This window comes from Procambarus clarkii, chromosome 66 (genome assembly GCF_040958095.1).
Source record: "Procambarus clarkii isolate CNS0578487 chromosome 66, FALCON_Pclarkii_2.0, whole genome shotgun sequence".
Lineage (NCBI taxonomy): Eukaryota > Metazoa > Arthropoda > Malacostraca > Decapoda > Cambaridae > Procambarus > Procambarus clarkii.
Genome location: NC_091215.1, coordinates 17,950,570 through 17,967,080, shown reverse-complemented (window position 1 = coordinate 17,967,080; position 16,511 = coordinate 17,950,570). Strand labels below are relative to the sequence as shown.

General features: G+C 40.5%; 1 protein-coding gene across 14 annotated transcripts in view; it reads left to right on the top strand.

Moving 5' to 3' along the window:
* Positions 1-16,511, top strand: part of numb (NUMB endocytic adaptor protein) — a 586,620-nt gene that overhangs the window by 524,925 nt on the left and 45,184 nt on the right. For 9 of the 14 annotated variants that reach the window (XM_045760091.2, XM_045760090.2, XM_045760087.2 and 6 more), the window contains 6 exons: positions 1,977-2,048; positions 2,525-2,602; positions 8,745-8,885; positions 9,934-10,123; positions 10,503-10,615; positions 12,533-12,662. In XM_045760091.2, the coding sequence (XP_045616047.1) occupies positions 1,977-2,048; positions 2,525-2,602; positions 8,745-8,885; positions 9,934-10,123; positions 10,503-10,615; positions 12,533-12,662 (724 nt within the window). The remainder of the gene's footprint in view (positions 1-1,976; positions 2,049-2,524; positions 2,603-8,744; positions 8,886-9,933; positions 10,124-10,502; positions 10,616-12,532; positions 12,663-16,511) is intronic. The other 5 variants (XM_069309831.1, XM_045760084.2, XM_069309833.1 and 2 more) reach the window with 1 other exon arrangement.

Genomic DNA, 16,511 nt, shown 5'->3' with positions numbered 1-16,511 from the left:
GGAGCCATCACACAGCTCCCCAGTGTTAAATGTAATGAATGCCTCTTTATGGTAAAGCCCTGGTGGCTCCCTGATTTCATCCCTTCTGTTCAAGGTTTGCCAGTAGGTTGTTCATCAGATCTTGAACTGATCAGGTAGCTGGCTGTAGGGTGGAGCCGGGCTGCCTGGTGGTGGCTATTAGTGTTAACGTGTTTGAGCCAGATTAGAGGCTTTATTTTATGTGAATGTTACAGTTGTCCATAAAGTGTTGTTGACTCTGTATCCTTTTCCCAGTGATGTTACAATGAGTTGATTTCGGAGCTTAGCATTCCCGTGGCCCGGTTGTCGACCAAGCTTCCTTGTTGCTGGACTGGTCAACCAGGCTGTTGGATGCGGCTGCTTGCAGCCTGACATATGAGTCACAGCTTGGTGATCAGTTATTTTTTGGAGGTATTTGTCAAGTTCTCTCTTGAACACTGTGATGTGGTGGATTCTTTCTTGCTTGGTGCGCCTCTGTGAGGGGGGCCAGATTTTGGCTCGGGTTGCCAGTACCTTTCCTTGTGAATATCTTGCACTGGCTCCAAGAACTTACATTCCCACGGCCCAGTCTCTGACCAGGCATCCTGGTTGGTCCTTTGGTCAATCAGACTGTTGGATGTAGCTGCTCCCAGCCTGATGTATGAAACACAGCCTGGTTTATCAGAACTCATTTGATTGATGCAACCCTTTAGAATGGAGCAATCTCAGCAAGATAGGTTCAGGGTGCCACCTGGGCTTTACTAGACAGAGGCATTACATTACAATCAACGCTGAGTTTTAAATTTTAAGAAAGTCACATGGTGACTTGGGGCTAAGAGAATTGTGCAGGTTGGTATACCCTAAGATTTATAGTATACCCCAAGACTTAATAAAAGAATATGGCTCTTCACTAATCCTATTTCTGTAGTTACTATGTTTGGCAGACAAGTGCCAGTCCATCATTATTAGGTTAAATATTTACTAAATTTTAAATGATGATTTTGTAATACTGTAACTAAAATAATGGCCGTTACAGAGGACCACTTGGTTTGCGAACCCCTTGGGGACGAGACCTGTCGGTTATCATGTAAGTTCGTGAAAGAGAAATGGAGGAAAAAAAAAACGGAAATGTAGAAAAAAAAAGATGAGAAATGTCGGGGAAAAAATCGACAGATTCATAGCATAAATGCAACAGTATTTTGTTTGTACTCACCAATAAGAGGAGTCCTGATCCACTTGTTATGTTGATGATCATTGTTGATGTAGCATAGTTATTTACATGGAAGAGGTGGTGGTGGTGGATGATGATGTTGGGTTGACTGAAGTGGGATTAATGGTGATAAGGTAACCTCAGATGTTGACACATTTGGGTCAACATGTGATGAGTCAGGTGCAGGTGAGGCAATACCAGCGTTCTTGGAAGCCTTTGTAAAAGATGCTTTAAGACATGGTACACAGATGTTCCTTGATTGTGCAGATATGTAAAACAAAGTCACGGAATGAACACTCTAGCTTCGTGACAAATCAAAACAATGGGAACAATAGGCCGTGAATCAGTGACATCACGGGGTAGAAGGCACTCTAAAGTGGTGGTGCCCGACACAGTCAATGGGCAAACTAGGCCATCTAAATCCCACCCACGACCCGCGGCCGGCACGAGGCTTGGCGGACTGCTTCCTCACCCGAACTTAGTTCATGTACTGTATTGTGAAACCCCAACCCCAATCGGGAAACTGGAACATTCAGATAACTTAAGTTAGCAAACCAAGTAGCTGTCTGTACCTCCAAAACTTTTGACTAATTTCTTTCAGTATTTTGTTATTTTGAATGGTGAAATGAATCTCTTCATAACCAAACTAAACATGCATTATGATTGCTAGTGTATAATATTGTACTGTTTAAAATTCTTTACATATTATAAAAATTAAATGTTGACTTATGATGTATTAATTACTGAATAAAACATTATCTAATTTCAGTATCTAGGTTGTGTAGAAGTCTTCGAGTCACGAGGGATGCAAGTGTGTGAAGAAGCTCTAAAGGTACTCAGGGTAAATATCTTTAATAATGTTATTAAAATATTGTGCTAATGCAAAAAAGCGATTGTCCAGTGAGATGAGGAATACGGTGAAGAATTATAGAGGTAATGAAATGTAAGTTTTTGCGAGTACAGTACAGTCGATCACGTTACGGGAAGTGCTCAATGCTGTCAATTTTTGTATATATGTAAGACCTGGGGTGAGAGTTGAGATCAAGAGTGTGGTATATATATCTATCAGGGATATATGAAATTATATATTGGTAAAAAAGTTTGATTAATTTATACGTTGCTCACACTCCAGACTGAGCTGGGAAACACTCGCTATTTTAATTTAAAACAATATTTAATGACTTTTTTTGTGACACTTTAGGTACAATATTTTTTACTTTTAGTTCTGTATAATGTTCAGTGATAGTCCTTTGATACAGTATTTTTGAGTGGCATTTATCATTCACAGCTTTATAATAGAGAATCATTAATTTGCAGAATTCTCGCCGAAGACCTATTAGAGGTATGCTCTACGTATCGGGTGACGGACTTCGTGTAGTAGATGATGAAACAAAGGTAGGTTATAATCAATTTATTAGTACTCTTCTATGAAGTTTTTAAAGATTGGCATTTCTTAGGGTAGTCTCCATCATCATTATTACCCCATTTCTCATATTCATGAGGTGGGAGAGCTATAAAGGTAAAGGAGGTTAAAGATGATGGAAATTATATTCATTCATCCCAGCTTTCATGCACACTGCATCATAAAAGAGCAAGCAGTCACATACTATCTGGACATGAACAAGGCTTGTGACAGTCCCACACAATTCCTCATAGACCCACCATATGAGAGGGTACTGGCAAGACAGGACACCATCCTCATCCTTTAACTGCACCTGGGTCATTACACTCCATATCTGCCATTATCTTGGATTTTCCCCTCTTTCTATCTCTAATTCCCTTGAATAGTCTCTCTTTTTTCACACTATAATCATATATTTATTAAAACAAATATGATTAAACCGTCTTACCGTTTATAACTTTTGCATAGTGCATGTCTACATGACATTAACTTTTAGTTTTCTATTGTTCTTCTAATAAAACACATGCTTTCTACTGCTCATAACAGATTTTTCATGCTTGAGTTGTGCTAACATGTTTTAGATGTAAACAAGTGTACACATTACTGCTGTGCTGCCTTTTAAATGCATGTCCTTGTCTTATTTTCCTAAATAGGGCTCAATATTGCACAAGATTTTTTCTTCCCTAACTTATTCTGCTAATAATTTGACTTGCACAAATTCCTCCTGTCGGTAATACACAAGGTATTTACGTTAATCAACTGTTTTTATAATTTTTCCCCTTTAACCTAATTTCTCGGTTATCTTCATGATGATTTCTTCTGTCTCGTCCACTTACATACATCAACTAAATTTGATGCAAGCAGCATCATGAAGAACAAGCACAGTCACAGACAATCTAGACCTAAAAAAGGCTTATAACAGTCCCACACAATTTTCATAAACTAATTTAGTTAGATTGTATCTGACATTCTCTAATAGAACTGCATCATCTGCATTCAACAGTGTACAGTACTCCACTTATTCTGATCATATTCCATACTGTACTAATTTCACAACCTTCTTTAGTATTCTGTATTCTTACCTTCACCTCATTGCTCCATCCACATACACTGAGCAATCATGGGAGACATTACACAATTTTTGCCATACTCCTACATAAATATAAATTGAAGCACTCATTACACTGTTAACACACATGCTTTGCTCCTGAATGAACACACTTCATAGCATTTCTACCAACTCTGTAAATACACATCGCTAGTTTCCCTTGACTCGCTTGCTCTACTTTTCTAATCCCTTTTTTCCTACTATTGTACAATTTTTTTATTAATGTAGCTATATTTCTTATATTTGTCAGTCATTTTTTTTTAATACAGTAATACCATCACATCTCTCATTTTTTTTCTAATCATCTGGCATCATCTTCAGGAAGGGAGGCTGGTGAAGGCTCCATAGTTTTCTTAAGACTTGGAAGTAATCTAGAGGCCATATTCCTGTGAAATAAAGGCAAGCAGAAAGGTACAACAATATTCCTAAAGAAAACAGTAAAGTTAGTTTTGTAATACATGTGTAATAAGGATACAGTAGTGGATGGAAATGACCAGAGGACTGGGTATCATACACAATCACACAACACTGCATGAACATTTGAGGTCCACAGCTATTCAGTACCCTTTCAGCAAACATAAGAAATATTTATGGGAAAAAAACTGGACTTCAAGAAAAATTACACATTCCTACAAGAAGTCCCAAACCACCCGGATTATAGTGGGTACGTGGGCCTGCTGGCCGCTCCAAGCAAAAGCCTGTTGTACCAAGAAGAAAAGTGTTGGTGGCTCATCAGAGATGGGAAGGAGAATCCATCAAATTGAAAATGAAAGTGTACATAAGAAGATATTCATAGAAATGAGGAATATTAACATTGCATATGTGTACAAATTAAACTATTAAACAATTGGGAAAAGTATCAAGAACAAGGTTTGAATGTCAAAACTCGGGAAAGACTCAGCATTAAGAATTCAACTATAGTAACCAAGCAGCATAGTGTCATAGTGGTTGTTACCTTCTATCTCTTCATCCTCCATTAATTTTTACTCTCATCTTGATAATTATGAAATGCAGTAGGCAAGGCAACTTTAACATTCAATATCATCACAGTGCTGCCATGTTATATGACAAAGTGCTGGGTAGACGGGACACCACGAGCGTAGCTCTCATCCTGTAACTACAATTAGGTAATTGCCAAAGAGTTCAGACAAGTTATTAGGAACTTACTGGCCAATTAAAAACAAGAGTTGCAGTTTTCAAACATTCTTCTTTGTCAGTCTTGTAGATTTGTTAATATTTTGTACACAGTGTTGCACTTGTATATAAACATAGCACATATTTTTCTTCTAGCTTTAATATATTTAACACCTCCAACTGTTTTCTGTAGAACTTTATTTCTGTCCCAGAAGCCATTTAGTCGAATGTCATTGCACCTTTTCCAGTTTATTGATGTGCTTCTAGAGATATGGGCACCATGCAACCACTGCATATCCCAGTTTGGTATCACGAAGGTTATGAACAATTTAGCATTTTGCCGTCCACATCTTTAAAAACATTTCTGAAATGACTTTTCAGAATTTGTTGGAAATCATTGTATTTGCTCCTTGCACAATGTTCTTGATGTGTTCCTAAGGTGACAGTTATCTCTCTAGAATCAACCCTACATCTTATTTTATCAGAATTCTTTAGAGCTTTTTCACATAATTTGTAGGTTGTATATGTGTGGCCTATTTTCTCCTATCCTGCATCACATAACTTGTCATTTATTCATAATAAAATCCATTTGCCAAGTGTTGCTCCATGCTCTTATTTTATCCAGGTCTTCTTGAAGGGCATAACAATTGTCTAAGTTTCTTATCTTTCCTAGTATCTTGGCAGGGAATTAGAGTACTGTATGTGGTTCCGTCAATATTTATATAATGTATGGCTAGAATGAATATTGGTCCCCTTTATTGGGATCAATTATTTTATATGAGGGAGAAGGAATTACTTCTTCAACCATATGTAAATTAAAGTAAGTTAAACTCTACACACATGGTTTGGGGATTTCTCTTTACTCTATGAAGTGTCGTACACAAAGCTATTAAACGGCTCATCTTGCAAATGATACTTCAGCCTTCTAAAGTGCCCCTAAGATGTGCATTGCCATACAGCTACCTATCGCTGCTGTAATTCAAAGGATTCACAGGAGCTCCAATAAGATACTCGGATCATTAATTTGCATACACAACAAGTTAGTGAACATGTGTGCCTGGCCCCAGGCTGGGTTTGGGGCCAGGTATGACTCCCAAAACCCTCTCCAGGTACTGTAAGTTCTTTAATAAATTTGATTCAAAAGATTTATTGTTAGGAAAGAAAGCAAATGAGGTGTATGGCAAATTTTGTAAAATATAATGAAGGTACAGTATAAGGAAATTTGTACCAGTACAGAGATACAGTACAGGGTACTGTACTGCAGCTTTGTAAAATGTGTAAAATGTTTCATCTCTGTAAAATGTTACACAATGAAATTTTAAGTACAGTACAGTACTTTAATTGAACATCAGGACAACACATGCCTAGCTCTCATCCTGTAACTACACTTAGGTAATTGCACACACTCATCACATGCTTCGCTGTTGCAGTGACCACAAATGGCTTCAACACTGTGATAATTTATTCTCCACTGCTTGTGGTCTTGGTAAGACAGCAGGAGGAAAATTACTGGAAAATGATGCTGCTGCTTCCATGGATTAACTTAATTGAATGATCTTGGCTCTACAAAAGGGGCACATCAGTGTGCCTATCAACTGAGCCACAGCTATGCTCGCTAATGCCTCAACAATCTTAATGTACTTGGTACTACTTGCCACATGGTCTTAGGTTAAGAAAGGTCAAGCATGTCTAGCAAGTGCCGTCACCAAGGAGCGGATGAGTTGCTATGGTCACACATGGCTGAAGCCTCCCTCGGTCACTTCATTGAACCTCTATGGATACACCACTTAAAATGTAGCTTGTACCTTGGCCTATAATCTAATTGGTCTTTCCAAGGTTCACATGATGTCACCAGGAGTATGAAAGTAGTGCTTTCCCAGTTTGGTTAGAGGAGGAAGTGCACACCTGACTGCTTGCAGCTAGTTCACCTTGTGCTGTAACTTACACTATCTAAAATGGCCATGATATACACAACAAATAAAGATTCCATCATCCCGTCATATAACCAAACATCATATAACTGTTGACTTTATCTGAGCTGCAAATATGATTTGCTATCCAGGGACATCAACACAGTAGTACTCTAACCTGAGATGAGGTAATGATAATTATGCATAATGTAAAGTTAAGTGCACAGCATACTGCAACTACAAGTGTGCACATTTGGCTGAGAAAGAACTACTCTCACACAGCTGGCAAGGTTCTAAACTGGACAAGGGAGCACTTGACAGGCAGGAAACAGAGGGTCATGAGGAAAGAGAGGAAATGTCAGAGTCGGCATGTCAGAGAGGAAATGTTGGGCTGGAGGAATGTAGCAAGCAGGGTAGCCAAGGACCAATCCTAGGCCCATTGCTATTGCTAAATTTATGAGGAAAGTAGAAATGTAATAAGACTGGACATTTCTGCGACAACTTTGACAAACTCCAGCAGTGGGCAGACCTGGGGTTGTTAACCCCAACAAGTTTAAGGTAATGAAGGTGGGAAAGAGGGAAAGGATACCAACAGGAATCTCACAAAAAGCGGAAGGCAACTTACTACATTGCAAGAGTTAGATACTTAAGAGAACATGGCACCAGCACCAAGACTGGAAGTGGACGCAAACAGGATAACTTCAACTGCACATGGTTAGCCGACAAACATTAAATTGGTATTCAGGAATCTGAACAAGGGCTTGTTTATGACCATTGTTAGATTAGTAGGTGAAGATGCCACATCATGGAATCTGTACCTTGTGAAGCACAAAAAGCAACTCGAAAAAGTATAGATTTTTAGAATGAAGCAAAGTATCTGAATTAAGAAGATTATGCTGTAGTGATAGATTAAGAAAATTGAACCCAATATCCAAGGAGATAGCAGTTGGGATATGATCACAATATGCAAGATATTGAGAGGAATAAATAAGATGGACAAGAACATCATCTTTAAATTCAGAGAATATTGAACAAAAGGGCTGTAGTGACAGTTGGAAACAGACGTGTGAAGTAGAAATGTAAGGAAGTATTTGTACTGTACTGTACTTGGATGCTTTGATCCACAACTTCTAAAGCATACACAACATAGAAGAAGAATGCCAAGATTTTACAATACACCATATACAAACAGCTAGTAGTTGGGGAATAGTGAACTTAACCTCATTCCCTGTAGTCACTGATAGGCAAGCATAAAAGTGCTATTTTTCCATTACATTTAATTTTCTTAACTGCATCTCATCAAATCCATCTACCAGATTATTGCCTGCAACTTCTAATTTGTTTGTCACTAGTTATCATCCTCCAGTTCTTATCACTATTCCTATGGGATTTTGCATTAATCTTTTTATTTTCTCCTTACACTTGCATTCTTTCCAAAATGGCTTCAGGTTTTCTGAATTTATTTTTTCTCGGCTACTCATTCATTTTGTTTTATCCCTTTCTCCTTTTTGTTATTTTATTGACAATACACTGACTGTATCTACTTAATTCACTTTATCATAAAGCTATTTTGCCTCGTATGACTTATCAAGCACTCCTTCACTCTTCTCCCAGCTTGCACAACACTACATACCCACACAACATTCTTAACCAAGCATTCTTTGTTTATCCAACATGTCATTGATATTCATCTTGCCAGTTTTCCTTACTCCACGATCACTATCGACTTCTTTGCTTGTTGGGGCCAACTCTTAGTTTCTTGGCATGTTCTTTCAACCTGTATATTTTTGAGAGCCATCATCCATATACCATTCAGTTTGATTTTACAGCACATTTATTATGTAATTATGCAGTCGTCCAGATATTCTTCTTACTGCTCTTCTTTTGCACAGGAACAGAGGAATTATATTCATTTTGAAGTATTATTCACTTTAACAGCATCCACTGTATTATGTACAATATATCACTTTATATATTTTCCAGGGACTGATTGTAGACCAAACGATAGAGAAGGTGTCTTTTTGTGCGCCCGATAGAAATCATGAAAAAGGATTCTCATATATATGTCGAGATGGAACTACAAGGCGATGGATGTGCCATGGTTTTGTTGCTGTTAAGGAAACGGTATGTTGAATTTGTGTTCGAGCTCGTGTGATAAATGTTTAGCTGTTTACTAACTTTTTTTGTTTTTTCCTAAAATTAAGATTTGTTTTTCTTTAATTATTGCATCAAAGTTTATTGTATCAAATTATTATATAACGAAGAAAGCTTTATAATACAGTACCTGTATATTTCTTCAGAAGTTGTTTAGAATAAAGTGTAAGAATAAAATGCTATCTTGGATATATCACTTGAACCTGTGAAAATAGTGATGCATTTAGTAATTTTTTACAATTGAAAATTAAGCTATTAGAGTAAGCTGAATATCCACTTATATAATTCATGTATTTTGCTATTTTTGTTTCATTTTTAGTTGTGACTAAAGTAGCATAAAATACATGTAGTATTTAAATAAGTTTACCCTCTTTGATGTGGTAATATTAATCATTCACTGCTGTAGTTGAAGTTATATATCAGACTTAACACTATAGTGTTGAACAAATCCTCAAGGGCCGTGACGAGGGTTCGAACCTACGCACGGGATGTTCCTTCATCACGGCCTTTGTGGCTTTATTCATTTGATATATCACGTTATTGTGATTTCTATGTGTACCATAGTGTTGTATACTGTGCAAGATATTTAATATGTAAGATATGCAACACAATATGATATACAATATGATATGTAAGATTTGTATTGTGTAAAATAGTAATTTACCGTTACCTATTGACTGCATTAACAGTACAGCTCAACATAGTGGTTGTTTCTGTGGTTTCCATCACTGGACTGGTCTTGTACTGTAGAGGTGGTGTGCATTTCTTGTTCTTGTACTGTAGGAATGTGATAATGGGTTCACTGATGTGAAGCTAAGAAAGCATGTGAACTTCTGTGGTGAACAGTTCTTTCAAGAGTCATCACTTAAGGGCATCTAATGAAATATAGAGGAGGGTTAACATAAGGTCACTCCTAGGGAAAAATGTTTCTAGAGGGCATAGGTAAACTGTATACTGTAACTAATTGCTTTTAATAGTTTTTAATATTGTGGTTTATTTTTTATATATTTTTGTTCAGGGTGAGAGATTGAGTCATGCAGTTGGTTGTGCTTTTGCCGCCTGCCTGGAGCGCAAGCAAAAGAGAGATAAGGAGTGTGGGGTTACCATGTCATTTGATCCCACCACATCCACATTTACCCGCTCTGGCTCCTTCCGACAAATGACCGTCACAGAGAGGTTGTCCGACCCTCAGGAATGTAAACCTATTGGTTAGTAAATTTTTTCTTATGATGGTGTATAATGATTTTGTGATTATTAACTAGCCAAGTATTGTCTTCCCTTCCTTTCTTTCCTTTATCTTTTTTTTCTGTTTCTACCTCCTCTGCCATATCCTCCTTCCCATGTTCTCGCTTTCATCTTACTCCCTCCTCACTCATTCTGTCTTTGCTTCTTGCTCTTCCTCACCTCACCTTGCCCATTTTCCTCCCTCTTCCTCTTTCCTTGTTTTGATCCTCCTCATTCCCCCATTTCACTATGTATGGTATATGAGACAGACAGAGACCAAAATATAATATATTAGTGTACCAGTATTTGTAGCTACACAAGTTAATACAGTACCTGTACATTCTAGATTGTATTACTTTTCAGAACCCGTACCCGTCAAAAAGGTTGAAAATCCACATGCCATTGCAAGGCCGCATGCTACACCCCTTATGCTGCAGCGTCAAGGTTCCTTTAGGGTATTCCAGCATCTCAGCCAGGTAACAGTAGTGTTTTTAAAGTGTTGATCCTGCTCTTAACTCCTGCACTACACACCTTTTAAAATGACATTACCGTGGTTCACCAAACAAAAATTGTTCAAAAAACATTATTTATTGAGTTTTTCTTCTAACAAGTTGCATCTATGTGTCAAAGATGGATGTTCATTATGTATAACTTTGAAAACATACATACTCAGTATTGTATATACAGATGTGTTTATAAATATATGCACACCATTGATTCATTCTAATGTATACTGTACTGTATATATAAGCCTAAATCTTATAATTGGACATAGCACACATTTTGCCCGAAATATATAATGGTAATCACACACTTGATGATGATACAAAATTTCAGTGGCTCATAGTATGGCTGCTCTCTATGTTCCTAAGACCATGGCCTTAGGAACATTACGTAGGCCTTAGTAATGTAGTCCACATTACGTAAGCCTTAGTAATGTAATCCACATTACTAAGGCCATGGAAGGAAAGTGAGGGATTTAGGATTTTTGTGTAAGATTGGGAATGGTTACTGGAGACCTGAGGAAGCAAATGTGAGCCCCCTTTTATGCATAGGAGTTTCGAATCTTGTGATATACTATACTAATATAATCACGTGTCGGCTGGTGCACCACCACACCTGGTAACATGTCGCCTGGTGCATTGCTTTATCTTGATGATTTCGGGGCTTAGTGTCCCTGCAGCCCGGTCCTCGACCAGTCCTCCTTTTTGTTACACACACCCAGGAAGCAGCCCGTAGCAACTGTCTAACTCCCAGGTACCTATTTACTGCTAGGTAACAGGGGCATCAAGATGAAAGAAACTGCCCAGTTGCTTCTGCCTTCACCTGGGATCACACCCAGAACCTCAGGACTTCGAATCCAAAGTGCTGTCCACTCAACTGTCAGGCCCTGTCAGGGTTAACAAATGCCCTTAATCTTTTACAAAGGGTGTCACTGGTTATGCTTTCAAAGTATATTGTGTACTTTTTTGAAGATTGTGTTAATATCTTTATTCCACACAATGAAATTACATTAATTTGATGTATGTGTGAAAAAATCGGTAGGAGCCATGAGGAGGATTCGACCCCACTCACTTGGTACTCCCAAGGTAGCGCCCTACACCACCATGCCTCAACATGGTCAAAAGCAATGCAACCTGAGATTCCACTGAACCCTCTAGGATTCTTGAGGCTTAAAGTCCAATCAGGGTTTAAAGCATTGGCCCCTCCATCCCCATGCACTCTGGCTAATAGTACCGAGTGAGTGGGTTTGAATCCTCATGGCTCCTGATTTATTCATTGATACATAACGTTAATGTGATTTCATTGTGCATTTGTTGGAGGAGAACTACTGGACCATAAGTCGGAGTGCATGGGGACAATGCTTAAAACCCTGATTGTGTTTTGGTTGTAAGCCTCAGGAACCCAAGAGGATTCAGTGGAATCCTAGGTTGCATTACTTTTGACCATGTCATGGCAGTCTAGAGCGCTGGCTTGGGAGTATAAAGTGGATTCAAATCCTGTTCGTGGCTTCTGCTGGTTTTCCAATATCTTTATTGTTGTGATGCAAGAGGGTTTCACTTGGTCGATCAGTTGCTCCTTAGCAACTGATCGACTGAGACCTCTAGGGACATTGCATGAGTGGGATGTTTAGAGTTACAGCTGACATTAATTTCTGATGTACAGGTTTAGCTTACTGCATAGCTTTGAATTTGCTGACATTTTCTCTTACTATTAAGAGTTTGTATTAAGAGGTGTACTATATTCATAGCTTAATATTATTTTTATTATTATTATTATTAGTAGTGAACAAAAAATGTAATTACCAAACAAAACTTGAATAATTTAAAAATGATGCAGTATTTTGCATATTTTGGAAAGTTTTGTATTTTAAAACGTTTATTCTATTTCAGTCACCATTCAAGCGGCAGTTGTCATTGCGATTGAATGATCTACCCTCTAATCTTGAGAGGACACGTTCTATGTCTTTAGACAACAATGCTGTAAATGCTGCCATTATCAACAATAATAATCAACCTCCAGGTAATACACAACTTTCTTTAAAAATATGGAACTTTTTTATTTGTTGATTTCTCTTGATAAGACTGCAACTTTGCCTTCTATCATATTGTTTAATCCTTTTGCTGCTATTCATCTTACTTTTGTTTCCACTGAGGGGTTGAAATGAAGTTCAAAATTAAATTTCTAGGTAGAGTTTCTTGGTAGCACCCCAGAGCTTAAGTATTGGTACTGCTATTGCCTTCATGTTGAACTAAGCCTCAGTTACACGCACTAACCAGAATCTGGGCACAGAGTTACACAAAATGATCAGGAACTGGTCAATTTCCCATGAAGGTTCCTTATGCCATCACTTCCTAAGAAGGGAAGCGATGGAGGCAAACTTCACACACACACTTAAATGTAGATGTGACGGAGCTATTGCTATGAGATATGGCTTTAAGTTCCAGTTATTAAGCTTAATTGACTGGTGTATAGATTCCAGAGCCTATTGGGCTCTGTCCAGAGCCCAATAGGCTCTGGAATATATACACCAGTCAATTAAGCTTAATAACTGGAACTTAAAGCCATAGCTCATAGCCTGCAAATGCATTTAGGTGAGTGTGTTTGTCCACTCTTAGGTAGATCTTGTGTGAAATCTTCAGCTGGCCATTTATGTGGTTCAGTTTCTTGATTGTGAAGCCTTTGTGGTTAATGTCTTTAGTCTTGACTGGAATCGGGCACATTTCATTTCTTGCTATCTCATTCCTCTGATCCAACTGCTGTTCTGCATTTTGGCAAGATTAGAGTACTTTCTGTGCATTTGCAGAACCAATTTAGAGTACAGTTGCAGAACCAAATGCACAACTCTGCCGTGCATTTGCATTTGCTTTTTCTTGAAGTGACAGTGTCAGGTAACCTGGTGAGCCTTTTCCTTTCCATATTGTCTTTTGTTTAGGAGGCAGTAGTAATATCATTTCTTCCCCTGACCCTCTAGATTGTTGTCTGATGCCTAATACTATTGCCCTATAGTGTTTGGCTGACAGAGTGCTTGCTCACACTTGGGGTCGATACATTATTTTCCCTCATTTCTCAAATTCTCAGGTTTTTTTTTTTCACTTCCAACTGGTTTGTGCTCCTCCTGAACTCTTTCAGTTTCTGGATCGGCCTTGCCAATTTTATTTTCTTGTCTTCAAGTCTCTTGAATTTGTTTTTCTTTAAGGTGATTGTTTTGTTGGATTTAGCAATCTGCAGTTGGGTTGACCCTTCATGCTCTTCTCTGGAAGTGTTGTTTCTGTTTCTTTGTTCCTGATGATCATTCTCTTTTTCAGTTGTCATTTTTATCTAAGAACGTGTCTTCCACAATCCTTGAGAAGACCTCTGGTCATTGATGCTTGGTTCACCATACCCCCCCTGCTGTGTTCCTACAATGTGGTGTTATCTCTGCATGACTTACACTGCTTGAATGTATGCTTAATTTGTTAATCTAGTGTCCCCTTGTTCATTGCTGCATGACCCTTATCTACCAGGTCATCCTGAAGATTGTTCAATTCAGCCAATCTTCTGTCTACTCATTTTCCCATAATATATGGCAGTTTGACACACTGGTTCCTTACTAATACAGTACAGGTATATCTAAAGCTGTTTTATGAACTTTAGGTTTTGGGTGGTTCAACTAGCTGCGCTCTTTCTATATTAGATGTTCCTTGTCTTTGTGGAATTTTTTTTGCTCTTGAGCTCTGGGTACTCCACTGATGCTCTTCTTCTATGAGCAACACTGCTGTTTAATTACCCCCTTTTCTGTGGGGAGCCCCTACGGCTCCCTGGAGCTTATCGGGCTAATGTATGTTATTTTTAGACCGGGACATTAGCTGTGGAGTTCAGACCTACCAGGGACAAGCGCCAGAAACTGGCACCTTCAGAGAGGTTTCAGGGAGCAATGGCCCTGGAAAACCCCATTATGGTTGGGGGTTTTCCTTATCTGCCATTGACTGGGGTTAGGCACCCAGAAAGGTAGGCATAACAAAACAAACTCCACATGGTAAACTACAACAAAAAACCGAACAGAGGGGTAGAAACTCCCTACAATCCCAATCAATCAATTTACTGCCGCGGCAGTCATCCGCACAGCCCTCCCCTTCCCAGGAGGTGGAAGGGGAGGGGGCCCCGGACCTCACCGCGCCGGCTGCCTTCAGTTTGTAAGCTAGTGTCAACCAGGATAGACACTTCTCTGGCCTCAAATTCCTGGGCGGTGTTTGGCTCGTGTGGCATTCTCTGCTGTCTTTGTGTGGTGTGCGGTGGCCAGGAGTACCTCATCAGTGCCGGGGCTGCATGCGCTTAGGGGTTTCCTTCCCTAGGCGCCCTGTGAGTACTGCCCCCCTGTGTCAGGGTTATCTTCCCTGGGGCGTTCGGGAACCGCTCCCGTAGGGGAGCCGGTCGGCTGAGCGGACAGCACGCGGGACATGTGATCCTGTGGTCCTGGGTTCAATCCCAGGCGCCGGCGAGAAACAATGGGCAGAGTTTCTTTCACCCTACGCCCCTGTTACCTAGCAGTAAAATAGGTACCTGGGTGTTAGTCAGCTGTCACAGGCTGCTTCCTGGGGGTGGAGGCCTGGTCGACGACCGGGCCGCGGGAACACTAAAAGCCCCGAAATCATCTCAAGATAACCTCAAGAAGGGGTTCTTGCTGCTCGGCATTTGCCTTGCCCTTGGGCCAGCTGGGGCTTGGGACCCTTGTTTGGCCTTGGGTTGGGAGTGGTGGTGTGCTGGTTAGAGCGTCAAGGTGTTGCACAGCCTGCCACCTAAGCGGCGACCGGTTCCTGTTGCTTCTGAGGATGGTGTACTTTTGCGGGGTTTTTCTTTTTTGTTTTTGTTTGCCTGGTGGAGGTTCTGCCTCGTGGGTCTATAGTTCTCCTGATATTGTTTTGGTGGCCCTCTGCTAGGCCCCCATGCTTGTACATGTCCCAGGGGTTTTCAGTATTATCATCTACCCTTGTTGTTTTTAACCGGTTGGCAACACCTTGACCGGGCTTCCCGTAGTTGTTACCCTATGGGCCCTGGAAACCCGTCGGGGCTCGGTGGACCCATGGATGCGTCTCCCAAGTTCCAGCCTGCCTTGTGCGGGTTTGAAGGTTGCAGTGTGCCCTTGTCTCAGGGCGACAGTCACCTGTTTTGCCTTTGTCATGCTGCCTGTTGGGTCAACGACACCTTTGACCCGGAGTCTTGCAAGTCATGTTCTCTGCTTGTGCTCCAGTTTTACTCTGAGAATGTTCCTGGGTACCTCAGATCCGTCTTTCCAGAGGTTTTCTACTTCCCGTATCTCCGCGAAGGTGGCTCGGGAAGCTCTGTCTGCTCACCTATTGCGAGACCCGTGTTATGCTTCTGCAGTGGATCCATCCTCGTTTGAGTTTGGTTCTTCCCATTTTTGAGTGCGTTTTGGAGGTTTCGGAGTCCCTGGCTGGCAGACTGCCCTTTCTTTTCGTTGGGGGCGTGGCATGGGTTCTGTTGGACCTGCACGCTTGATTGGCGGGAAACTTCTACTTTTCTGCAGGTTTACCTGGGGGCCGAGTTTGAGCACCTTAATGCGTGCTTGTTCGCTCCCGTGCTTTCTCGGGATGTTGGTCTTTTCCAGCTTCACGTGCAGGTTTCTCAGCTTTTGGCTTCGTTGGTTGCAGAGGAGTTGCGCGCCCGTGGGCATTTGGCGTCGGTCTTGCACGCCCGTGGGCATTTGGCGTCGGTCTTGCGCGCCCGTGGGCATTTGGCGTCGGTCTTGCGCGCCCGTGGGCATTTGGCGTCGGTCTTGCGCGCCCGTGGGCATTTGGCGTCGGTCTTGCGCGCCCGTGGGCATTTGGCGTCGGTCTTGCGCGCCCGTGGGCATTTGGCGTCGGTCTTGCG